Source organism: Blastocystis hominis, assembly GCF_000151665.1.
Source record: "Blastocystis hominis, Singapore isolate B (sub-type 7) whole genome shotgun sequence assembly, scaffold_3".
Classification (NCBI taxonomy): Eukaryota; class Bigyra; order Opalinata; family Blastocystidae; genus Blastocystis; species Blastocystis hominis.
Window position 1 is genome coordinate 1,193,863 of NW_013171838.1, and position 23,070 is coordinate 1,216,932.

Below are 23,070 nucleotides of genomic sequence, written 5' to 3' on the forward strand. Positions count from 1 at the left end.
AAACACAGAACACATATTCTGAGCGAACTTTGAAGCAAACCTGGGAGCGCACGCCATTTTTTGGGCCAAATCGGCGCAAAGCAAAACAGTCGTTTTTCCAACAAACAGCCAAAATCGTTCTCAAATCCCCAATAACGTGTTATTTCTCCTGTCGCGCGTATTCTCGCGAATTGTTTCCGTGGTACCGATCATAGTTCTGCTTTTTATGGTTCACTACGTGTAATGCGCCAGCTCGGCACGTACAGATGAAAGGCTCAATGCGAACGCTTCTCCCGCACACCAGAATCTCCTTCTTGCTCGCCTCGATCCTATCGTACACTTCGTGCGAATTGAAATCGCGGTTTTGTTTGTTGAAGCTCACCGTCGCGTACTTCTTCCCCTCGAAGATCTTGATCTGGTTGATTTCGCCAAACTCGTTGAACGCTTCGATCAGACTGCTCTCCGTACAATCATCGGGAATGTTCTTCACGAAGATTCTACCTCGCATTCTCCATTCGTTTCCTACATTTCGAACAGTGGACGCGACGAATTCTCACGAGGACGCGTGTCATCGCGATCATCCCGATGGTTATCGCGATGGACGAATTTCTTTCGCTCTTGTGTTTTTGCATGGTCTGCCACGCGGCGAGGCTCCCGTTCCGAGGGAGCAGAGCTTGCTTCCTGAGCGAGATCCGCGGAGAACTCGATGGCGTTCTTGTCGGACAGAGTTTGGGGGACGAGGAGAGAAAGTGTGTCAGCTCGAATGTAGAAAACGCGGGGTGTGTCCTCTACCGTGAAGAAACATCAAATCACTAACTTAGTTTCTCTAAGATGAAACTCTGGGTAAAATAGCGAGTTTCTCCTTTGATTGTGAGTAAACCATTCACGGAGAGAAGGTAATGCTCTGACACTCATAACAACCAACCATTCTCACTCTCTCCAAAACACACACAACTTGTGCTTCCGCTCGAAATGTTCACAACCGCATTATATAAATTGAACTGTTGAATACCTTTGGCTATCTGCTCTTTTCCAGTGTACGTTTGCTCATTCTACGATCGAGATGAAAAGGATATGCTTACTCTGTTTTGCGTGTCATAAATACACATAATCGAGTTTTCCCCATATATATTCTGAAGTTCTTCCGGACAATAGGCCATATTCGTGTAGTAGTATTCTACGAACACTGCTTTTAGGATTTGTTCTGTCATCTCTTGACTATTCAGTAGTCAGCAAAATAAATATGCTACTGTAAACTATAATATCTCCCAATCAATATATATATAAATCTGCAATCAATGCAAGATTAATATTGAATGGGCATAAAATATCAAAAGGTGTATAAAAAACGACCTGGACGTTTCAGTTTGTATGTTGTTATGATTTTTTCTCTCTGAATTTGAGTGATTTGCTTTGTTTTATGGTCGGATCTAAAAGTATACTTTGAAATAAGGCTATAATGTAAATTTTCCCTAAATCTGTGATATCCTATTTTACCTTTAATATTGACTTTATTCTGCGAAATAGAAGCATATTTCATGATGATACAATGGTCGTGTTAGTATTCTATAAATAAGAGGGCATTCAGTAATTAATTGCTTCTTATTCTGACCATTGAACGCCCCTTCTCTGGTCAACTACATCCACTATTATCGGTTTCACCAGAATATAGAATGGTAAGTTTGGCTTCGGATGTGTTGTTGAGTGAGAAAGAGAGTGTGCAACTTGTTTTGGGCACTTTTCTCGGTTGAACTGTGATCTAACTCGTTTGTGTAGCCTAGCAGATTCAGCAAGAACAGAAAGGCTAGAGGTCACGTTAGCGCTGGCCATGGTCGTATTGGTAGAGTGTTTGCTGTTTCCGTGATTTGTAGGTAAGCATCGTTGCCATCCTTCGGGACGTGGTAAGGCCGGAGGTCTTCACCACCTGCGTATCCTTTTCGATAAGTTGTAAGGGGTTTGTGTCATTGTTCGAATCTAGCCACCCTGGATACTTCGGAAAGGTCGGTATGAGACACTTCCACCTGAAGCGTAACACTGAGTACTGCCCTACCATCAACGTGGACGAGCTGTGGCATCTGCTCCCTGAGGAGGCTCAGCAGCAGGCCATGAAGGACACCACCAAGGCGCCCGTGATTGACCTCAAGGCTCACGGAGTGTTCAAGCTCCTCGGCAGAGGTCGCATTGAGAGACCGATCGTGGTGAAGGCCAAGTTCGTCAGCAGTATTGCTGAGAAGAAGATTAAGGCTGCTGGAGGTGCTTGTATCCTCACTGCTTAAAATGGTGGGTACGGTGTTATCGATATTTGTCTTGTTTGTTGCAATTAACGCAGAGGAGTTGGGATGGAAGAAGAGTGGAGTAGCTTGGTCGCAGAACGGAATAGAATAGTGCAAAGCAGCTTGCTATCAAATGGAGGGAAGCATTGAGATGAAGGGAACAAACAAAGAGTTCGAAATTGAAATCGAGGAAAGAGGGAAATCGGTCTTATTTTTGGAATTAGCAATCATTCGAATTAATTAATTAATAAAAACAATTTCAACTATGAAGCGCGAGGGAGCAACCAAATCGACAGATGTCGTGGAGGAGAATACGTGGGATGTTTTTCGGGTTTTTGAAAGTGTAGAAGCAAAAAGGTGGAAGTGGAGAAGGTGGAGGACACAGAAAAGGAGGTTGAATACGATGTGTCTGTTTGTATCCTGATCCACGTTTGATACATAGAAGATGACCGATGAGGAGCTTCGTGCGAAGGTACCTCCCGAAAAGTGGGGAAGACCGGTGCGCCTTTATGCAGATGGTATTTTTGACCTTTTCCACTATGGTCATGCAAGAGTGGGAATCTGTGTTTCGGTTCGAACTTGTAGGCGCTTGAACAAGCCAAGAAATCCTTCCCCAACACGTATCTCATTGTTGGTTGCTGCAACGACGAGTTGACTCACAAAATGAAGGGAATGACCGTCATGACGGAGAAGGAGCGCTATGAATCCCTCCGCCACTGCAAGTGGGTGGACGAGGTCGTGCGCGACGCTCCGTGGGTAGTGACTAAAGAATTTTTGGACGAGCATCGCATCGACTTTGTCTGCCACGACGACATTCCGTACGCTTCTGCTGGCCACGACGACGTATACAAGGAGATAAAGGAGATGGGCCGGTTCCACGCGACCCAGCGCACGGAGGGCGTATCGACGACGGAGCTGATCAACCGAATCATCGCAAACTACGAGAAATACATCAAGCGAAATCTGGAGCGCGGCGTGCCTGCGAAGGAGATGAACGTGGGGTTCGTGAAGGTAGAGGAGGGGCAATGCGTGGAGCATAGGAGCAATCGATCAAGTTTGATATTCTGATGGACAAATGGATGGAGAAGGCGAAGAGCATGCGGCCTGGTTTCCTGCACATTTTCGATAAGGACACGATCGTAGGTCTGCGAGTGGGCGGGTGAGGCGTAGCTGAAGAAGATGAAGGACGGAACGGACAGTTTGAAAGACACGGTGGCTGGTTTTGCGCGCCAGACGTTCCTCTAAAGTTGAGTTGATGTCGATTTGATTATTTGATTATTTGATTATTTGATTGTTTGTTTGTTTGTTCAATAAACAGAGTATCGTCGCGTCACTTTTCGCTTTGCTTGTCCCTGCTTGCACTGATTCGCGGTCGCTGCGAAGTTCAGCGAGCAGAGACTTTCTTGCGCCGACTCGATCGCCGGACTGAGATTTACAAACATGAGCGTCTTGCCTTCTTTGGAGAGACAATCCTTCAGAATCATCGTGAGCTTGCTGTCTCGGAAGTTTACATGCGGACTGTTGTTCCGGATATTGATGAACACATTGCTCAGCGCGCTCAGCGACCGATTGATGAACTTGGCCTCCTCCAGCGACTCGCCCTTCGAGTGCGACTTGTCCAGCCGCTCGCTACCCGCCAGATCGACCAGATTCAATCGCCCGTTGATCACGCTGTTCTTGGCGCGATTCTCCCCATAGATATATCTACGCCCTATTCACTCCCTTCCAGCCTCTACAGCGTAAACACCACGTGGCTTCGCGAGGACTCGTCGTTCATATCCGTGCTCTGCAATTCACTCGCTTCTCTCCACGCCTACTCCCACCGCGCGGCACGCCGACGCCACCTCCATCAGACGATGAATATGCTGCTGCGTCTGCACGCACAGCTTCGTCACGTTCGTCAAATACGGATGGCCCTCCGCCTATTCCTCATCCTCGGCCCGCTCGCCCACATCGAACTTCACCTCGATCTTCGGGTGCGGCCGCGCGTCGCGCACCAGCAGATCGCGCACCACCTCGCGGTAGATCTCCACGAACGACACTTCCAGCGAGTATTCCCAGCCCACATCGCGCAGTCGCTCCACCTCCGCCATGATCTTCTCGATGCTCCGCGGGACGATACCGCGCGCCTCCTCTTCTCCCACGCCCTGCATCGTGTACGTCTTCCCGCTGCCCGTCTGCCCGTACGTGAACAAGCAGACGTCGTACCCGTCCAGCGCGCTCTGCACGAAGTTCGAGACCTCGTCGAACACTTCTTCCTGCGTCGAGTCCGTGCCGAACGCGCCGTCGTACGTGAACCGCGTCGTTTTCTCTTTGTATTTCACACACACTGTCGCGTCGCCCTCCACCCAAACCGCGGGAGAACGCCCGTTAATGCGGTCAGAGAGGAGCGGCGGACGCACACGCGCGATGACGCGGAGGTTTCCGCGGAGTTCTTGGAATGTGTTGTGCAGACGGCGCCGCGTGAGCTCGCTTTCCTGGGCACGTGCCTCGAGTTCTTCGATCCGTCCTGCAGTTTCTTTGATTTCCTCGCGTTTGTGGTCGCGATCGTCACACTGAGCGTGAGAAAGAGAAGGAAGGGAAGAGGATACGATGGTTTGGAGCTGCTGGATTTGCTCTTGGAGATGATGAACGCTGGTGAGATAGGACTGCTCCTCGGCGGTGGAGGATTTGTGGAGAGCCTCCACGTCACAGCGAAGCTGCTCGTTGGCTTGGGAAAATTGCTGGATTTCGCTTTGGAGTTGGTCTAGAAGGGGTAAGAAAGGGTTCGAAGGAGTGGAGTGGAAGGACAAGGGAGCGAGTTGGATGAAAGATTGGGCTATCATAAGATAAACAAGCAACAAGCTTCTTCAGGATAAGGACGAGATTTGTCTTCATCACATCAGACAAGATTATTCATCAACAGAAGCTTCTCCACGCGATTGAATGGATTCATTGAATGGATTCATTGAATGGACTCATTCAATTCACTCATTCAATTCACTCATTCAATTCATTCAATTCATTCAATTCATTCAATTCATTCAATTCATTCAATGATTCATTCAATTCATTCAATTCATTCAATTCATTCAATTCATTCAATTCATTCAATGATTCATTCAATTCATTCAATTCATTCAATTCATTCAATTCATTCAATTCATTCAATTCATTCATTCAATTCCTACCTATCTGACTCAGCTTTGCCTCCTTCTCTTTCGCCCACTTCTCGTCGCCTTCGCTCAGCTCTTTCTACACTCACACTTCCACACAACGCACACCTGCTGCGTCGCACGTCGCTGCAGCAACAACTTCTTCTCGCTCGAATACAACTCTTCCTGCTCCTTCAAATCCTCATTCAGCTGCACCAATCGCCGATTCTTCTCCGCCAAAACCTGCTTCGCCACCAAAACACCCTGCTTCTGCTGGTCCACTTCGCTTCGCCGCGATGCATTGAACGCTTCCTTCTCCTGCAGCACCTGCATCAGCCGCTTTTCCTCTTCCTGCATCTCCAGCACGCGTCGCGACACGTCATCCAGCTGCAGCTGATCGTTCTGCGTCTCCGCCTGCAGCCGCGTCACCGCCACCAAGTTCGACCGATAGTTCTCCTGCAGCGAGGCAATGGAGCTCTTCAGCTCTTTCAGCTCCTCCTCGCAGGACGCCTGCTTCTGCTGCATGTTCTTCACGATCAGCGTCTTGGTCTCTTCGTTCTGCTGCAGCTGCAGCTGCTTCTCCGCGAGCGTGCTCTGCGTCGTCTGCTTCTCCGCCTGCGCCTTCTGCAGCCGCTCCATCACCACCTGGTTCGTCTCCGTCGCTTCCTTCAACAGCTGCTGCGTCTCTTCCTCTTTGACAGTCTCCTTGCGAAGCACGTCTTGCAGAGACGCCAGCTCCGCGTCCGTCTTCTCCTTGGTGGCTTGCTGCGTCGTGAGAAACGCTTTGCGGTCGCGGTCGAGAACCAGAAGCGTCTGCTCGTCGTCCGCGATAAACGAATCCCATTTCTTTCGCACGATCTCTTCCCGTCGCTTCCGCTCTTCGCGAATTAACGCCAAACTGCTCTGCAGCGCATCGATCTACGTTTCACCCCCTTCTCTCCACGACTTCTTGCGCTAGATTCTGCAGAGCACTGCGAAGAGACGCGACTTCCGCGCTGTATTTCTGCACCGTTCCCGAAAGCTGCTGGATTTCCGGTGCTCCTTCCGCGGACTCCTTTTCAAACTTGGCGATCTATCGCTCATTCTGCGGCTCTTTGCGCACCTCGGCCTGCAGCACGGCGAGCTGGTCCTTCAACGCGAGATACGCAGTGTTGAGCTCGCTGACCTCCGCGACGACCTGCTGGTTGTGCGCGCGAAGCGGCTGCTCCTCGTGCGAGCTGACCTCGAAGTTGTGTTCGACGCAGCGCGTGTAGCAGATGTACAGCCGCTCGATTCGATCGCATTCGCGGACACATCTACCTCGCACCGAGCGCGTTTGCCTACTCGTTTCGGATCCGCACCGCGCGCTCCAGCGCTCGATGCACGGTGTTCATGATGCCGTCGAGTTCCTCGATGCGGTTCCGCAGCTTGGTTGGCGGGTTGTGGATTCGCATCACCGCCGCCGCGCTGCAGGTCGCTTCCAACTCCTCCAGGCAGCGCACCGCGGCGAAGAGGCTGCCCCGGACCGGCTGCTCGGTGAGCTCGATGATGGATTCGCTCTGGAAACGCGCCTGCAGGTCGGCGGGGATCGCGGGAGGGAAGGTCAGCTCGACTTCGGAGAAGGACTCGGAGGCGTTTTGCGCGTGGCGAACGAGGCGAGGCGTCGAGAGCCGCGAGACCGGAGAGGATTGGAGAAGCGGAGGCTCGGTGGGACGGCTGTGGACGGAGGTGGCGGGAGAGGAAACGTTGGATCGGGAGGCAAACCGGGTGCGATTGGGAGCGGCGGAAACGCGCGGAGAGAGGGACGGGGGAGGAACAGAAACCGGAACAGTAGCACGACTGCGGATGGAGGGAGAGGGAGAAGGAGAGGCAGATGGAGAAAACGTGTTCGAACGATGGGCAGAGTTAGTTGAAGAAAAGAAAGCAGTTGATGGCAGGTTGGAACGACTGTGGACAGAAGAAGGAGATGCGGCATCCGAGCGGACAGAAGCACGACTTTGAATGGGAGTAGAAACAGTTGCTCGGGGGCTGATGGAATTGGCTGGGAAAGGGGACCGACGGTCACGTTTCGGTTGATAGCTCAACTGGCGGGATGACGCTGGAGAGAGTGACGGGTTCATTACGGCATCACTAGCTCGTTTCTTGGTTGGCAATTCAGACAACTGACTTCCTTGATTTATACCATTTTCGTGCCAGGGAGATGACGTTTTCGCCACAGAAGTTACTTTACTAGGAGTTTTGTTACTGACAGTCTGTTGAGAATTTAATTTACTTGTATCGTATACAGGCTTCCAACCAAATGTTCTTTTGGCACGTCTGGGCTCTGTGAGTTGACGTTCTGATAGACTGTCACTAGACTTGGAATACATCTCGCTCTTGTTATTCTGGTGGAAAAAAAGGAAAATCCAGAAACTTCAAGAGAGAGAAAGCGAAAAGATGGCAACCTAACTAGAATGTGTAGCAACAAACACACGGATTTATATACAATTTGCTCTCCTTAAGGAATAGGCTTAATCTTGAAGTGTAGAGAAATGATCGAGATAACGAGGCATTTCAGATCCTGAACCAGATAATAAAATGCACGCAAGCCCTCGGGATCTTTACTGTTTTGAATAGCTACCATTGTACTAATCGTCGAACACTACCATTTACCACTCAAAGTTAGCAATACTAAAAAGAAAATGTGCTTATTGTCTAAGATAATCTCTAATTCCTGACGGCCTTCCGTTGTAGGCTCTGGCCAGTTTGCATCATCCTCCTGAATGATCTCACTTTTCTCCACAATTCTACGCACCTCGTCCATCACAGCTTGGGACACCTTCACTACGCTTAATACGCTAGTTCGGCAAATACCTTCTTTTCGGATCATTACGTCGTTCTTATAGTTCGAGTTATTGGCATAGCGCAGAGTGCCGTCACTTTTGAATTCAAATTCCATGAATTCGTGACCATACTTTCCTTTGTGGCCAACACTAGAAATAACGCTCACATCCACAGAAGATCTACTAGTAACGAAGCTGAAATTTATTATCAGACATCTAGAGGTGTATTTAGAGAGAAATATTGAATAGCTACATAATTACGGTTTTTGCGCACTTTTGGCAGACTATCAAACCATTTTGTAAACAATCGTTATTATGCATATTTAATTTGTATCTGTATCTTGTATTTTTCATTGTGTTCCAGGGCTAGGAACTCTATTGATAATTTCAAAAAGAGGATGGATGGAACGGAACTGTTACCTCCCAAAACCGTACGAACAAACCGAATTGTGGATATGGAGCTACTGCTTAATAAATAGAAATATCTATACAACTTTCCAAGAAAATCTATCTCTCAGTCAAGCACTGAAAGTTCAACATTTGTCGGATTAAAATGTCCATCGTCTAGTAACCATGATTCATTAGAACCTCAGGAAAATGCAAATACTCTATATCTAACTACAAAACAAACCATTCTTCCGACAACTACTTCCCATCATAGGGATAAAAATCGGATACTCCTTGGCAATTCTTCCACAACTCCGAGATCGGATACTCCTGTCCAGAGAAATGTATCACTTGTTTTGTATCATTCGGATTACGTGAGTGTGAAGCAGGACCCAAAAGGGAGCTTGATGTCAAAGCTACCTGTTATTATGGAAGAAGACGAGGATTCGCTGTGTGTGCAAAAGTCTTTAAATGACTGTTATAACCGGATTCAATTGCTATGGGATGATGCCCTTTTCTTAGAAAATCTTCTCTCACCAGCGAAGCCAAAACATAACTTGAAGCGATCTGCTGATTGTATTATGGACCAACCTCAGTATCATTTTTCATATCTTCGGTCCTTCGGTCATCTCAGTGACAGTGCCTTTGCCTATCATCATAAAAGCCAACTCTCAGATACTCGGCCTTACCAACTCTACAGACAATTCTCTTCCTTTTCTTCCAGCCATACGAACCGAATGATTTCTTATTTGCAAATTCGATTACGAGTTGTTCGAGAGACATTTGCATCCACGTTCAACACTTCTCTCTCACAAGAACAGCAAACTCTTGCCTCGAAAGTTCTAGAGCAGATTTCTCAGGTAAGCGCATGCATTTCTAGAATTTGGAGGCTTTTTCTGAGTCGAACTGAGGACTCTGATGCGGGTCTGTTTGAGAGTGGCGAGGAAAGCGATTACACAGTGTTTTCAAAAGCAAAGAGTGAAGGAAGTGGAGGAGAATCTGAAAGTGGGAGAGAAGAGTGGGTTTCTTTGTGAGAATGGAAGGAATGACTCATCTATAGAGTGCATAATTCGTGTTGTTTTTCAGCGTCCTGCAGAATGTATTAGTTGCTTTTGCATATTTGGCTTTTGGTTTTTGGTTTTCTATGCTTGGCATTGCGTTGCTATATCTGTATGAATGTATTGCTGAATAACTGTTATTGATTTCTCTATTTTCTATTTATTGTTTGTTTTGCAAACGTATGGGTAATGTGTGTGATTGATAGAGAGGGTCTTGAATGATAAGGTGGTGGATCTTTTCATGGTTAGGAGATGAGATTTGAACATTGAATTTTGATGGGATTGGTAGAGATGATAGTGGAGAATGATAGATATCGCTGATACTCTTATAGATCATTGTGAGATATCGATAGGGTATTGAATAGTTGGTTGTGATGATGTGTTTACATTCTGATTGGGTATGATTGTTGTTATCCTATGGTTGTTTGTATAATAGTTATGGTATTATTGTAGTTTATGATACAATACTCTTGAATCTAAATTGGAATTGTCACCAACAAGGATGAGAGCAAACAATATACGTTCCAATACTTCACAATATAGCATGATAATGAAGTCCATTGGTATTTGATTGTGTAATTGACTGATACACAAAGATCAACTGACAATACTTATTCATACAATTGTTATTGATTGGAATCATATAAAATGATATGACTTGATTCCAAAATAGCAGTGTTGAACAAAAGATATCAGTAATAAACGTACTTAATCTTTATTGAGTGTGTCATGCTACTACTGAAATGTGGATTCAACAAGTTTTTCCGTGTTCATAGTATCTAATGATAAGTCCTCAATGTGAAAGTGGGTTATATGCGTATTCTACATTCCCATAAGTGTTATACTATCGATATCATGATTTGTAGATAAGAATCCACTTCAAACAAACCAATAACTAGATATGGAATGATATAAAAAGGATGTTCAAACAGATGAATGACTATCCATTGTCCAAAAAAGAGGAGTGAGAATAGAAGAGCCATTTACGAATGAAATTAAAACAAGCATACAATATTCGACATTGATCTTGATTGATCCAACTCAAATAAGCGACCTCCCTGATCACCCTTGTTCATAGTTACTCTGTTTATGCTTCCAGTGGCAACGAATAAAATACTACGACCAGTCACTTCTCAAAACAATAATTTTAATCATTATGAGGTAAATCACAAGAAAATCACTTCATTCGTTACAACTAACAACTGAATGGATTGATACAGGTGGAACGGACCGTTTCCCAGTTTTCTTCTTTCGATATTACAAAGGGATTGACAAAAGGATGAATCGATTGTTGAATGAAACGCCTCTCATTGAGAAATAGCAAAGACTTTATTAATACAATGGAAGAGATTGAAAATATCTGCAGTATGCCTTTAGAGCACATGAAGAAGGTCGCTGCCTATATCCAAGACCAAATGATTAAGGGATTGAAGGGAGAGCCTTCTGATTTGAAGATGCTTCCTTCCTTCGTGGACAGCGTTTGCACAGGTGAGATAATGGAAAGAAACCTGACACTTAGGAATGGAGCAGGGATTCGCCCTGGCTCTTGACATGGGAGGCAGTAATGTGCGAGTTACCGAGTACGAACTCAAAGGCAACGGCGTTCTTGACGTGGTGAAGGAAGTGAAGCACGCTTTTCCTCCAGAGTACATGTCTGGAACCGCCGATCAAGTTTTTGGCTTCTTGGCTGATTGCGTGAAAGAAGCAGACCCAGCACCTGGAACAAAGCTGGGCTTCACCTTTTCGTTCCCTTCCGAGCAGACAGCCATCAACCACTCGACGCTGGTCATTTGGACCAAAGGATTCTCAGCCAGCGGATGCGTAGGCAAGGATTCTGTGGAACTCTTGGAGAACGCCCTCCGCGACCGTGGCCTGGACCTCAAAGTGACTGCAATCTGCAACGACACGGTGGGAACGCTTATCTCGCGCTCCTACGGTGATCCGCAAACCGCAGTGGGTATCATTCTGGGAACCGGCTGCAACGCGGCGTACATCGAAGACGCAGCGCGAATCACCAAATGCGACCCTCATTCCACCACAGGCAAGATGATCATCAACATGGAGTGTGGCGCGGTCGGCGACAATCACCCTGAAATTCTCCCAATGACTCCATTTGATATCGCGTTGGATCCGCTGACTCCCAACGTCGGCCTGCAACACCTGGAGAAGATGATGTCTGGGTTTTATCTGGGCGAGTTAAGCCGAATGTGGGCAGTGCGCCTGTGGGAGGAAAAGAAATTGTTTAAGAATCACGATGGCCATTGCGCATTCTTCACGAAGCACATGTCGTTCGACTCGAAGTACTGCTCGCTGGTTTTGGGCGACAATTCGGCGAATTTGGAGGAGGTGAATCGAATTCTCACACAATTCGATGTGACTGGGTCCACAAAGGAGGATCGGGAGATGATGCGGCGCATTGTGTATTTTATTGTGCGTAGATCCGCTCGACTCATGGCCTCGTTCATTTATGCGATTTATAATCACATGGGAGAGGCGTACAATGGATGTACTGTGGGAGTGGACGGAAGTGTGTATAAGTTCATGCCATATTATCAGGGATGGGTGTTCGAGGCGTTGGAAGAGTTGGGAAGAAAGGATATTGATATTGGGTTGGCGGATGATGGGTCGTCGATCGGTGCAGCACTTATTGCTTTTATGGTTAAGGATAATGCATAAAACCAGTGTGAAGTTGTTTGTTTGAATCAAAGGCGGTCAAGCTGTGGAGGAGACGTACAGTGGTGAATTGTTCACCTTGATAATCAAGAAAGCGTGACAACTGCTTGGAATCTTTTCGAACCTTTTTTGTCATTATTTGTTTGTACGTTTTGTAAGTAGGATAATTCTGAAGAGATTGTTCGTATTGCTGCAAGATTAGAGAGAAATTCTAACTGTTCAGTAGATAGATGTCAAAGAACGAGCAAATTTTGAGAGACTTCCTGAAGAAGGGAGATAACAAGAAGTGTTTCGTGTGTGGACAGAATGTATGAACTGCAGTGAGGGTCGATTGAATGTAGGGTCCTCAGTATATCGTAACGGATTTCTATACAGTGGTGTGCAACGCGTGCAGCGGCTTGCAGTAGGTGTCACATCCCGTTATCTTAGGATAGTCGTGAATTTGGTCATTTTGTGAAGCACATTAGTCTCGGAACCTGGACGAAGGATGAGGTCGAGAAGGTGCTCGCTGGAGGAAACAAGGTATCCGAAGTACGTTTTCCTCAGCGCTAGAAAGCCGCGAAGAAATGGTTGGCGACGTACAATCCCAAGAAATTCCCGCGCCCAGAGCCCTCTGACAAGTCCCGTTGCCGACAGTTCATCCAGAAGTGCTTCATCGACAAGGCCTGGACGGAAGGCAACGACGACAGTGAGGACGAAGCTCCCCGCAAGAAGTCTCGTCGTGTCGAAGTCTCCGACGACGACGACGACTTCGAGCCTCGCCGCAAGCCCAAAGCCCGCCGTCCGCAAGTGTCGGATGACGACGACGAGGACGATTTCGAGCCTCGTCGCAAGCCCAAAGGCCGTCGACCGCAGGTGTCCGATGACGACGACGACTTCGAGCCGCGTCGGAAGCCGAAAGGTCGTCGTCCGCAAGTGTCGGATGACGACGACTTCGAGCCGCGTCGTCGGCCCAAGGCGCGCAACAACGACGTGTCGGGCGACGAGGACGACTTCGAGCCTCGCCGCAAGCCGAAGGGCCGTCGACCGCAAGTATCGGACGACGAGGACGAGGACGAAGCGCCTCGCCGAAAGGGCAAAGCGCCCGCGAAGAGTCCTGCGAAGGGACCTGCGAAGAGTCCTGCGAAGGCACCCGCGAAGAGTCCTGCGAAGGGACCTGCAAAGGGAGCGATGAAGGGAGCGGCGCGCAAGGGCCGCAAGGGAGAAGAGGAGGAGGACGCGCTGGAGGAAGCGATGGAGCTGACGCCGAGGGAGGATCACTTCCCGAGCGAGCTGGGATTCGACTTCACGGCCGCGCGGAAGTCGCCCAAGCCGGAGAGCGACGGGTTCGGCGCGCTGCGCGCTCTGGGCGAGCAGCAGGGAATGCAGGGCATGCAGGGATACGGCTATCCCCCGCAGCAGGGCTATGGATATCCCCCGCAGCAGCAGCAGGGAATGCAGGGATATGGTTATCCCCAGCAGCAGCAGGGATATGGACAGCAGCAGGCCATGCAGGGATATGGTTATCCTCAACAGAGCCCTGGTATGCAGCCCGGTTATCCTCAACAGAGCCCTGGCATGCAGCCTGGCTATCCTCAGCAATCTCCTGGCATGCAGCCTGGTTATCCTCAACAGAGCCCTGGCATGCAGCCTGGCTATCCTCAGCAATCTCCTGCTATGCAGGGCGGCTATCCTCAGCAATCTCCTGCTATGCAGGGCGGTTATGGCTACGGGCAGCAGCAGGGAATGCAGGGCGGCTATGGCTATGGCCAGCAGCAGGGAGGCTATGGAAATATGGCGTACAACAACAACAACGCCCCCGCAGAGGAGTTTGCGTGGTAAAGAGTGTGATTGTCTCGAATTGTATGGATGGATCTTGTTTGTTGGCACAAACACTCGCAAACACTAGAATCCCCAGTTGAACGCAACCAAGAGAACCAGCACCGCCCAAGTCCAAAGCGCATGACGAGGCAGAATCGGCTCATCGGTACAGAACTGCTTGTCCACACCAGGCAGCATTCCGTCCGTCTCCTTCAATCCCTGCTTCTTGTTCAGCGTCTCCTCCGTCTTCTTCCACACCGCGCGGACGTGCTCGAACCACTCCTCACGCGTCTTGAACTGCTCCGGGTGCATGACTTCGGACACGCAGCAAGTCAAGTTCACATTGCGATTCACTTTCAGATTGATTTCGTCCAGCAATTCTTCCTATTTCTCAGCCCCTCACTTATTCAACCCACCTTTCCAAGCGTCAAGACGCACTGGCAGGGAATCTTCAGGTTGTACGCCACTTCCATCACGCCCGTCTTCAGCGGCAGCGAGCCGTTCTCCTTGAATCGGTGGCCTTCCGGGTACACCACACATCCCGTATTGGGGCTGAGCGTCATCTCGATCCACAACCACTACCGCACGGACCACTTGCGGGCGAAGAACTCAGTGAACCAGTTGCGGTTGATGCCTCGCTTGCGATGGAAGAACCACACGAAATTGAAGAGGTAACCGCACAAGCAAGGGCCAGGAACGCCAACAATGACCCCATAGCGAGAGAGATAACTCGAACCACCGGTCATGTAACCATCCATGAAAAAATCAGTCCAGGAACGGTGGTTGGCGAAGAACATCGTCTTTCCGGGTCGAATAGGCTGAGACTGTTTCACGGTGTAAATCTTGGGGGCGAAAAGATCGGCAACCTGCAAATCAAGGGTTTACTCAAATCCTGCCTTTTTACAAATGACATACGCACTTCCCTTACCCTTCAGCAGACATGTAAAAGCATAACTATCAGTTTGAAGGGAAACATCGTACATACTAAAAGCACAACAAATTCACATAGAATATAGCGAAAATTGTGCGAATGCCATCGTAGATCCTCGACATATTGAAAGCCATTGTATGAAGAACGATTTTCTACTACGTAGTTGTTTTCAGTATTCAAACTCCGCGTATTTACATTTCTATTCTGTAACATTATCATGCCTACTAGGAGTAGCGGGTTCTTCTGCCGTATGTTTCTCATTCTCTTGCGATAATATGCAGGCATGAGCATGATCACCAAGTTTGTCGCGTTGGGTCTATTTCTAATATCTCTGTCATTCTTTCTAATTATTTATCAGCTCGGCCACAGATTTTCAACGATGAGTTCAGCAGCAATGAAAGCGTAAAGTATTTAGATGTTTTCGAACTTGTAGTCGTGAAGGCCAAATGAAACAGTTTTTTTCTCCTTTTAGTTTTTCTATTTCGGAGACAGTATCGCTTCTTCCCAGGTAATGTACTGATCTTTGTTTTAACTAGTGCTACCTCTGGAATTCTGCTTGACGGAAAGAATCCATACAAAACGGATGTTTCTTACGATAATCCGTTTTTAACTGTTTTCCTGTGCTCTCGTTCTCAGTGTAGATAATGTTCTGGGTATACGTTGATTCGCGAAACACAGGAGAGCGAGCTTTTATTTTTGGCAATCGCGAGCTTGGCTGTATAACATACCTGAAGTCGATCGGTTTTGCGATTTACTACGAGTCTGAAGGCAGGTATTCCTCCCTTTCTCTCTCTTCCCCAAGTAAAATTGTAGTCACCTGGCGCGGTCGAGAAGACAAATGTCCCGTTTTAGTCATAGCGAAGGGTGTTAAGTGATTTCCCCGTTTCTCTCTCTTAACCCGCAGAACGAACGCCTGGACACACGTTGCAATCACGATGTACACGACGGACGCAGATTTCGACACAGCGTTTGGTGAGGAAGAGATCATCATTTCATGCAGAGGATGTCGTGTATCCGATGAATGCAGATTTCTATATTAACGGAGTGAAGTCGACGTCTGCGTATTCGCTGCGATTCATCGTGGATACGTACAAACCGTACATCGTGGGAGCATCGCCTTCCGGAAAGGACGGTTTTGTGGGAAGAGTGTTCTATTTGATGGTAAGAGTGAGGGAATGGAGTGATGGAAAGGTGGTGAATTATGATCTGAAACGAGAGACCATTCGAGCGGTGTACAAGGGAGATGGGTCGGTGATTAGCCAGATTCGGAATCAGGCAGTGTTGGTGATGGGAACGAATGAGTATGATATTGGAAATACTGGATATTGAGGAATACTTTGTGGTGTGATTACTTGTTTGTTTGTTTGTTGGATTCACTTTTGTGTATGGGTTTTGTGGAGAGTGAGGGAAGGAAGAGAAAATATGGGATATATTTATGATTGAGGTCAATAGATAGGAATGTTCACAATTTTGGAAGTTTATGATGTTCGGAAGAACAGAGGATAGTTTGAAATAACTCTGATGATTAGCACAAGGCATACAGGAACTACCACAACAATGAATGAAGATACTCCACAATAGTTATCCAGAGTATGAAAAGTCGATATACCAATTCTAACACAAAAAAACAATAAAGAAGAACCAAACATTTTCTTCTTTTTGTTTACTCTTATCACTCGATTTATCACCATTCTCAACCTATCAATATATAAGTAATTAAGAGCAACACCATAAGATAATCGATGTACTACTTACTATACAAGTATCAAAGGAAAGAAGCTTTTTTTTTAATTTTTCTTTCTTTTCTTTGTTTGTTCGTAGAGAAATGGATGCTGATTGTATATTTAGTCAATTCATATTAGGGAATAGCTCCTATGAACCAATTGAGAGGGACCAAATACTTACTTGATGGTTATTGTGCCCTTGGCGAACCAAAATACCTCGTAAAGAAGGGCGTAAAGTACACTTTCCAACGCTTTCAGGGAGAACATAAAAACGAGTTTCTGTTGCGTTCTCGAAATGGCGACGTATTCCTGTTTGAAAACAACGTATTGAAGCAGAAATGGAAGGAGAATGAAAGTGGACAGAAGTCGGACGAATTTATTGCGTACCAAAATGGCCGAGTTGATTTCCGACAACGTTTCCAAGATATTTACGAACAGCGAGATTTTTGCTGTATTGTGAACCATGGGAATGGACTTCGCATGGAAATCTGGTCAATGAAAACGGGTCTATTAATATATCACGGAGGATTCAATGAGCAACGTCAGAAGGAAGGCTGGGGCATTGAATATGACGAGAATAGTGGAAAAGTGATTTTGGAGGGTGTTTGGAGCAATGGACTATTGAAGGAAGTCGTTCGACTCTTTAACGAAGATACAATGACCGAGCTGAAAAGAAACGGAGAAAATAGTTTGGATCCCGTCAAGAGAATTCCGATCTATGTTGGTGGATATCGCTATGATCCAGAAACGGAATTATTTTATCGTGAGGGCGTGGGCTGTTTGATTGACGGAATGAGCGGCGTCGCCTATCGGGAAGGCGAGTGGAAAGATGGAACGGAAGTGTGTGGAAGAGATCTGCTTGATGGATGGTACAATCCCAAAGCGAAGCTTGCCTTCACCACAACTGTCGTTCCGAAGTCAGGACCAAAGCCTGCATCGGTTCCTGATCTGAAAGTGAATGTAAATGCATCAATGGAATTGAATCGATTGAGTTTGCAAGTGACGGAATTGGTGATTTCATCGAATTGCTGCAACGATCTGGATGCATTGGATTTGAGCAAGTTCGAATGGCTGCGGACGATTGAAATCGGTGATGGGTGTTTTGAGTCGGTGAAGACGTTCAAAATGGATGGATTGAATCGATTGAAGAGTTTGAAAGTCGGAAAGAGTTCGTTCACGCAAGTGAAGCAAGAGGAATGGGATTTGAGTTGGGACCAAGCCTATCGGCAGGCAAACAATTCGTCCAAATCATTTCATCTATTGAATTGTGAATCGTTGAAATCCATTGAAATCGGAGAATATAGTTTTAGTGATTTTGGAGGTGAGTTTGAGTTGAAAAGTCTGCCTGCATTGCAAATCCTCGTCATTGGCGTTCCTGGTAAATTGTCGAGCAATTTTTGGTGGAGTTCATTTGTGGTTCAGGGTATTCGAAGGGTGTTGAGTGTGATGAACTAGATCTTTCGAATCTCAAAAATATCAAGTTGGGCAATTGCTCTTTTTGTTTATCCTCCACAACAGTGATGGAAAGTATTGAGCGAATTGAACGAAGTGATGATGAATAGATCTTCCGTCATTGCAATCCATTGAGCTTGGCTGGTGTGCTCTTGAGGGAAAAGATAATGATGTTGTATGCTCGTTGCGATTGCGAAGTAGAAAGGAGGTGAATTGAAGTGATGGGATGTAGATCTTCCAGATTTGCTGTCCATTAATTCTATGGAGTACAGCTTCTATAATCCTCGTACTGTGAAACTGGAAAGTGCTTTGTGATGGTGGCTAGTGATAGGATTTAGATATTCCGAACCTTCAGAATGTGAAATTGCCTCAAGCCTTCAAGAAAGTGCAAACAAAATCCATTTTCAGTAATTTGCTTTTGGAGGATTCATTTTATCATAGATGCTTCTTCCAAGCTCGCGAATCTTGTTAAAACGAGTATTTGAGTCGATTTTATAAGGTAAGGGTGTGTGTTATTGTATTCCAATCGTTGTATGTTTGTTTATTATCTTTTATCTTTATTCTTTTTTATTTCGAGCAAACACTTTCCCCATTATTTTCTCTTTTGTTTATTGGGTCTGCGATTCTTCCCATCGCAAAACGAACTCTTAAGCCATCAAGCACAATCGCAATCTATTATTCACAGCAGCACAATAAAGAATCGCTGTGCTTTGAGAGCAATTGGCCTATCTCCTCTCCATTCTCATCGTTATCTTCAAACAAACACTCCATTTTACATTTCCACTAGGCTCATCCACTTCCATCTCTTCCTCCGAGTCATCGCTCCCATCTTCCAAATCCAGCTGTGGATTATAAAAATACTTGGCCTCCGCCTCGAGCGGTCGCAGCACATGCAGCGTGCACAGCAAATCGCCGTCCACGCTGAGCATCGCTCCCGAGTTGGTCAGCATGCCTCCATAATTGGGCGCGGAGAAGATAGTGAGCAGTCCTGTGTCCGCGAAGAACTCGTACCCATCGTCCACGACTTGGTGCGCTCGACAGATCAGATCCAGGTGGAACTTCTCGAGGAAATCGAACACCACTTCCTCCGAGAACGTGTAGCTCACGCCCCGCTCGTTCGGACACCACCGCTCCGTCTGGTTGCGCTTGGGGTCCGACCAGAGCAGGTCGCAGACCAGGCCCTCGTCGGGAACGTCGTAGGGACGCTCGATCGAGGCGATGTCGGAGATGGCGCGAATGTAGGGAGAGAGACCTCCGTGCGTGCAGAAGATCCGAGTTCCGATAAGAGCACAGAGCGGAAGGTAACGAAAGCATTCGGAAAAACGAGTATAGAGGTTCGGACTGTAACGCCGGTAGCATTCCTCGCAAAACCCGTACAGCTGATTCATTGTGTCCGTTTCGTGATTTCCGCGAAGCAGGAACACTTTGTTTGGGTACTTCACTTTCAGGGCAAAGAGCAGACATAAAATCTCGATGCTGTTGGATCCTCTGTCTACGTAGTCTCTAAAAAGAGAGTCGAAAATACAGATTTCGTACCCCAAAAAGAGATAATTCACTTCGGGAGGATACCCGTTGAGTTGGAACAACCGCAACAGGTCATAAAACTGACCATGGACGTCACCTGCAAAATAAGAGACCCAAAGCACTCCATACCACAAATGTTGATCGGTCCATCGAGCTCTAACAATATTGGTTGGCTTAGGAATACTTTTATCACTTCATCAATTAATAATACAATTTGATTCTCGTCTAAATTGATTTCGGTTCCAGAGGGCTTCATTCGGGCATCCGTTAGCTTCTTTATAATTAAATCTACATCAAGTTCCTGTTTCCAGTCTTCATCGCTAGAATAGGCTTCTTCATTCTTCGAAAAATTTGACATTTTGTTTTAACAATAAATATATAATATAGAGTTGGGAGAATTTCAGAAACTTCTGTGCCGCCCAAATTAAATATGACAAAAGTAAAGGCGAATACCAGTGACAGAAATCCTCCTTTTTTTATTCGCTTGTGCCGGGAGTTTCACTACGGATAATAGTTCCTATTTATGGAGTGGGAAACAACAATGGCAGTATTGGAAGAAATTTCAATTCTTAGTGAAGCGAATCGATGTACAATACCAAGATCTTTTTGCCAAAGGGAGTAAAGTGCTCCTTTGTAATTAATCGGAAGCTAAGTACGATTTCGGAAATTAACCGTGAAAATTAGAATGTACCGACGAGATGGCCAGAGAGGAGGAGCAAGCTGAGAGGATTCTGTACTTTATTCCAAGTGATACACCTTTGGTGGATCAGGTCAAATATGCGAATATTGCTGATGCGATGATTGAGTTTTCATCTTCATTTGACGACGATTCCTATGTGAATACTGTTAAGACGGATTCGTGCACGTTTGTTTGCGTTTTTCGTGTCATTCCAAGCTACTATTTCTCTAGATGGGAGCCGGACACATGGTTTGTGATGGTTTTGTATCGTTCTCAATATCGTTCTGTTGCTTCTCCGTTTCCGTCTTATGTATAGCGCACAGGAGCGGAGCTGAACTCCTCCTTTTCTCCGGATATCGTTCTCTCGGTGATGAACAGCATCTACAATATCTACACCATGTTCTACGATCCGATCGAGCCGCTTCTCTACAGTGCGTCTCTCCCACTCCACCTTCATATTCCTAGAAGAAACCGAGGACCACAAGATCATCATCTCCGAGCTGATCTCCACCAAAACCGCGATCCACAAGCTCCAGTACGAAGAGGACTGCGCGCAGAACGGCTACATCGCGGCCTCCGCGGGCTCTACGGACGACCGCCAATCGGCGATCAGCGCGCTGCAATCGCGCGTCGAATCCTTAGAATCGCAATCCGCCGCTCCTCAAATCCGCCAGTCGATCCACCGAATCATGCGGAAGTGTCTGATCTACGAGAACTGGGAGCAGCTGCACTGCCTCTACGTACGGTTCCGCGGGGAGGCTGCGTAACGCGCAGGCGATCGACGGGTTTCTGCCGCTGTCGGTGGAGAAGCCGGTTGCCGCGGAAATCTTCACGCTGATGAACCAGGTGGGGGAGCAGTTCGCGTCGCTGCGGTACGCGTGCTTCCTCTTCGACGGGTACTTCGTAGTGGAGGATGGAGGGCGTGAGGCGAAGGTGTGGTCGGACATCGCGATGGAGAACCTCAATCTGCTGCGGCATTTCCACTTGACCAATCAGGGTGCGTGCTTTTTCCCGGAAATTTCCTGAAGACCAAACGCAGAACGAGCAGCAGAAGGGATTCCTGATGATCGACACCGTCGAATTGAGCGGGGTTTGTGAGGATTAGGAGGGATCGCCGGTCACCACGCTCTCGCTTCGCGTTCCCAACGACGTCGGCGAGCTGCAGCGCGAGTCGTTCCGCCTTCTTCGCTATGTGGTACCCCTGTTTCCACGATTGAGGAGCGCAGCAAGGCCGGATCACGCTGCTTTTGCTGTTCGACGAGCGTTTCGAGGCGTCGGAGGACCACTTGAACACGTTCCGCAACGCTTTTTCGAAGGCGTTCGGGCAGCACTGCTTCCTTCTGAACCAGACGCTGGCGGCGAGCCGGAAGCTCCCGTAGAATTCGATGGAATGCGTGATGCAGAGTGCGGTCGACGGACAATTACGTGCTGTTTTTCTATGAGAACGCGACGAAGACGCTGCAGACGAACATCGACGTGCCGTGGAAGGACAGCGTAGGCGTGGAGGAGGCGTGGGAGGATAGAAGGGAATGCGGAGATTGTCGCCGATCTCGCCGGCGGCGATGTTGGAGGCGATTCCGGCGTGTATGGCGTTCCCGATGGACTCCGTGTACGCAAAACTGAAGAACGCGAAGAGCTTCGTGGAGACGGTGGAGCGTGTTAGGGAGCTGGATTGGATCTATGGGTGTGTGCAGAACCAGGATATGTTGTTTGTGCTGGTGAACACGACATCGAGGACGACGATTCGGGATGTGGTGAGTAGGGGCAGAGAGGGAGTGGTTGAGGGTAGATAATGTGCATCGGATTGTGGCGGAGCAGTTTAGAAGTTCGTTCACGCTTCTTTGAGTGGCTGGAGTGTTTGTTATATAATTGTTGATTGTGTGCTTTACTTTGAATAATTGTGAATTGTCGAGATGGAATTTGCTCCTCAGAAAGAAACTCCGATTACTATGGAGCGGCTGGAGTGTGCTAGGATGATGGGGTTGACGGACTAGAAGTCAGTACCAACTGCTGCAAAAGCTGATAAAGAAAAGCGGGAAAAAGGTAGACAAGGAAATAACTTCATTGTTGAAAGAGTTTGCCGAAATCCTAGTCCATGGAGAATCGATGAGTGAAGAATTTTTTGAGTAGATTGCTGGGGATTGCAGATGAGTTCTAGCTTTTTCTTGGAAGAACGTATGCTGGGGGATATAATTGGGATCATCTCTCAGAAGCGTTCGAAAGAGACCAAAGTCCAGGTCATCCAAACAATTAGTATTCTAGTTCAAAACATTCGCGATGAAAAGTCTCTCTGTAGCGTATTCCCACGAATCATGACGTTGCTAGACTTTATTCTGTCGAACAATCACATCAACAGCATCATAACAGCGGATCTGGATTTTCGAGATGAAGACATTGTGTCTCAATATATTTCCTTTATGAAGGTACTTTCCCTGTCCATTAACGAAAAAACAATACACTTCTTTCACAACAACGTTCTGCTTGTTTTCCCTCCTTTTCGCTTAGAAAGATCCCACAAATCCCTTTCCACTCTTTACCATTTGTGCTAAATTTTTTGATCATCCGGAAGGAATGGTTCGCATTGCTGTGCGCACAATCATGTTTAATTGTCTTCGAGGTTGTTTCCACCCACTTCTTTCTCTGTAGTCAAAGATG

General features: G+C 47.2%; 13 protein-coding genes; 8 read left to right on the forward strand and 5 right to left on the reverse strand.

Moving 5' to 3' along the window:
* Positions 1–139: 139 nt before the first annotated feature.
* GSBLH_T00003564001 (uncharacterized protein) lies at positions 140–1,190 on the reverse strand (the record flags this gene model as incomplete). Its single annotated transcript, XM_013042331.1, has 5 exons — positions 140–476; positions 506–767; positions 797–883; positions 914–1,031; positions 1,062–1,190. 5 exons carry the CDS (start codon positions 1,188–1,190, stop codon positions 140–142), a joined length of 933 nt encoding a protein of 310 aa, XP_012897785.1.
* Positions 1,191–1,652: 462 nt separating this feature from the next.
* GSBLH_T00003565001 (uncharacterized protein) lies at positions 1,653–2,283 on the forward strand (the record flags this gene model as incomplete). XM_013042332.1 has 4 exons in its annotated part: positions 1,653–1,706; positions 1,756–1,819; positions 1,851–1,926; positions 1,958–2,283. 4 exons carry the CDS (start codon positions 1,653–1,655, stop codon positions 2,253–2,255), a joined length of 492 nt encoding a protein of 163 aa, XP_012897786.1. The 3' UTR covers positions 2,256–2,283.
* A 234-nt stretch (positions 2,284–2,517) lies between these two features.
* GSBLH_T00003566001 (uncharacterized protein) lies at positions 2,518–3,548 on the forward strand (the record flags this gene model as incomplete). XM_013042333.1 has 6 exons in its annotated part: positions 2,518–2,567; positions 2,600–2,663; positions 2,695–2,805; positions 2,838–3,263; positions 3,293–3,391; positions 3,423–3,548. The coding sequence occupies 6 exons, from the start codon at positions 2,518–2,520 to the stop codon at positions 3,495–3,497; spliced, it is 825 nt and encodes a 274-aa protein (XP_012897787.1). The 3' UTR covers positions 3,498–3,548.
* Positions 3,549–3,559: 11 nt separating this feature from the next.
* GSBLH_T00003567001 (uncharacterized protein) lies at positions 3,560–6,144 on the reverse strand (the record flags this gene model as incomplete). XM_013042334.1 has 7 exons in its annotated part: positions 5,516–6,144; positions 5,423–5,486; positions 4,844–4,998; positions 4,205–4,807; positions 4,070–4,174; positions 3,989–4,038; positions 3,560–3,956 (listed from the first exon to the last, which is right to left on the reverse strand). Exons 1-7 carry the CDS (start codon positions 5,717–5,719, stop codon positions 3,560–3,562), a joined length of 1,578 nt encoding a protein of 525 aa, XP_012897788.1. The 5' UTR covers positions 5,720–6,144.
* Positions 6,145–7,862: 1,718 nt separating this feature from the next.
* GSBLH_T00003568001 (uncharacterized protein) lies at positions 7,863–8,303 on the reverse strand (the record flags this gene model as incomplete). Its single annotated transcript, XM_013042335.1, has 3 exons — positions 7,863–8,006; positions 8,037–8,188; positions 8,219–8,303. The coding sequence occupies 3 exons, from the start codon at positions 8,301–8,303 to the stop codon at positions 7,863–7,865; spliced, it is 381 nt and encodes a 126-aa protein (XP_012897789.1).
* Positions 8,304–8,981: 678 nt separating this feature from the next.
* Positions 8,982–9,792, forward strand: GSBLH_T00003569001 (uncharacterized protein; the record flags this gene model as incomplete). XM_013042336.1 has 2 exons in its annotated part: positions 8,982–9,604; positions 9,635–9,792. The coding sequence occupies 2 exons, from the start codon at positions 8,982–8,984 to the stop codon at positions 9,678–9,680; spliced, it is 669 nt and encodes a 222-aa protein (XP_012897790.1). The 3' UTR covers positions 9,681–9,792.
* A 1,198-nt stretch (positions 9,793–10,990) lies between these two features.
* On the forward strand, positions 10,991–12,308 carry GSBLH_T00003570001 (uncharacterized protein; the record flags this gene model as incomplete). XM_013042337.1 has 2 exons in its annotated part: positions 10,991–11,120; positions 11,152–12,308. Exons 1-2 carry the CDS (start codon positions 11,087–11,089, stop codon positions 12,306–12,308), a joined length of 1,191 nt encoding a protein of 396 aa, XP_012897791.1. The 5' UTR covers positions 10,991–11,086.
* A 155-nt stretch (positions 12,309–12,463) lies between these two features.
* On the forward strand, positions 12,464–14,126 carry GSBLH_T00003571001 (uncharacterized protein; the record flags this gene model as incomplete). XM_013042338.1 has 4 exons in its annotated part: positions 12,464–12,613; positions 12,647–12,708; positions 12,740–12,827; positions 12,858–14,126. The coding sequence occupies exons 1-4, from the start codon at positions 12,536–12,538 to the stop codon at positions 14,124–14,126; spliced, it is 1,497 nt and encodes a 498-aa protein (XP_012897792.1). The 5' UTR covers positions 12,464–12,535.
* A 57-nt stretch (positions 14,127–14,183) lies between these two features.
* GSBLH_T00003572001 (uncharacterized protein) lies at positions 14,184–14,975 on the reverse strand. XM_013042339.1 has 3 exons: positions 14,688–14,975; positions 14,518–14,657; positions 14,184–14,485 (listed from the first exon to the last, which is right to left on the reverse strand). Exons 1-3 carry the CDS (start codon positions 14,900–14,902, stop codon positions 14,190–14,192), a joined length of 651 nt encoding a protein of 216 aa, XP_012897793.1. The 5' UTR covers positions 14,903–14,975; the 3' UTR covers positions 14,184–14,189.
* A 2,757-nt stretch (positions 14,976–17,732) lies between these two features.
* On the forward strand, positions 17,733–18,684 carry GSBLH_T00003573001 (uncharacterized protein; the record flags this gene model as incomplete). The annotated part of the gene is made up of 5 exons (XM_013042340.1): positions 17,733–18,183; positions 18,216–18,287; positions 18,323–18,409; positions 18,445–18,516; positions 18,551–18,684. The coding sequence occupies 5 exons, from the start codon at positions 17,733–17,735 to the stop codon at positions 18,682–18,684; spliced, it is 816 nt and encodes a 271-aa protein (XP_012897794.1).
* Positions 18,685–18,937: 253 nt separating this feature from the next.
* Positions 18,938–20,155, reverse strand: GSBLH_T00003574001 (uncharacterized protein; the record flags this gene model as incomplete). XM_013042341.1 has 3 exons in its annotated part: positions 19,866–20,155; positions 19,749–19,833; positions 18,938–19,715 (listed from the first exon to the last, which is right to left on the reverse strand). Exons 1-3 carry the CDS (start codon positions 20,092–20,094, stop codon positions 18,938–18,940), a joined length of 1,092 nt encoding a protein of 363 aa, XP_012897795.1. The 5' UTR covers positions 20,095–20,155.
* A 139-nt stretch (positions 20,156–20,294) lies between these two features.
* On the forward strand, positions 20,295–22,266 carry GSBLH_T00003575001 (uncharacterized protein). XM_013042342.1 has 11 exons: positions 20,295–20,388; positions 20,421–20,601; positions 20,632–20,701; positions 20,732–20,846; positions 20,881–21,155; positions 21,190–21,318; positions 21,349–21,412; positions 21,444–21,490; positions 21,521–21,909; positions 21,953–22,173; positions 22,205–22,266. Exons 1-11 carry the CDS (start codon positions 20,322–20,324, stop codon positions 22,258–22,260), a joined length of 1,614 nt encoding a protein of 537 aa, XP_012897796.1. The 5' UTR covers positions 20,295–20,321; the 3' UTR covers positions 22,261–22,266.
* A 296-nt stretch (positions 22,267–22,562) lies between these two features.
* Positions 22,563–23,061, forward strand: GSBLH_T00003576001 (uncharacterized protein; the record flags this gene model as incomplete). Its single annotated transcript, XM_013042343.1, has 2 exons — positions 22,563–22,889; positions 22,921–23,061. 2 exons carry the CDS (start codon positions 22,563–22,565, stop codon positions 23,059–23,061), a joined length of 468 nt encoding a protein of 155 aa, XP_012897797.1.
* Between the last annotated feature and the right edge of the window lie 9 nt (positions 23,062–23,070).

What these genes read in the sequence shown, in the direction of transcription:
- GSBLH_T00003572001 (XM_013042339.1), bottom strand. Translation starts at nt 14,902, where the DNA reads ATGTTCTTCGCCAACCACCGTTCCTGGACTGATTTTTTCATGGATGGT. An exon ending in GCCCGCAAGTGGTCCGTGCG is followed by an intron (nt 14,658 to 14,687) that starts GTAGTGGTTGTG and finishes GATGACGCTCAG; the next exon opens with CCCCAATACGGGATGTGTGG. An exon ending in CTTGACGCTTGGAAAGGTGG is followed by an intron (nt 14,486 to 14,517) that starts GTTGAATAAGTG and finishes AGAAATAGGAAG; the next exon opens with AATTGCTGGACGAAATCAAT.
- GSBLH_T00003575001 (XM_013042342.1), top strand. Translation starts at nt 20,322, where the DNA reads ATGTACAATACCAAGATCTTTTTGCCAAAGGGAGTAAAGTGCTCCTTT. An exon ending in GTTAAGACGGATTCGTGCAC is followed by an intron (nt 20,602 to 20,631) that starts GTTTGTTTGCGT and finishes TGTCATTCCAAG; the next exon opens with CTACTATTTCTCTAGATGGG. An exon ending in AGCAGCTGCACTGCCTCTAC is followed by an intron (nt 21,156 to 21,189) that starts GTACGGTTCCGC and finishes CGTAACGCGCAG; the next exon opens with GCGATCGACGGGTTTCTGCC.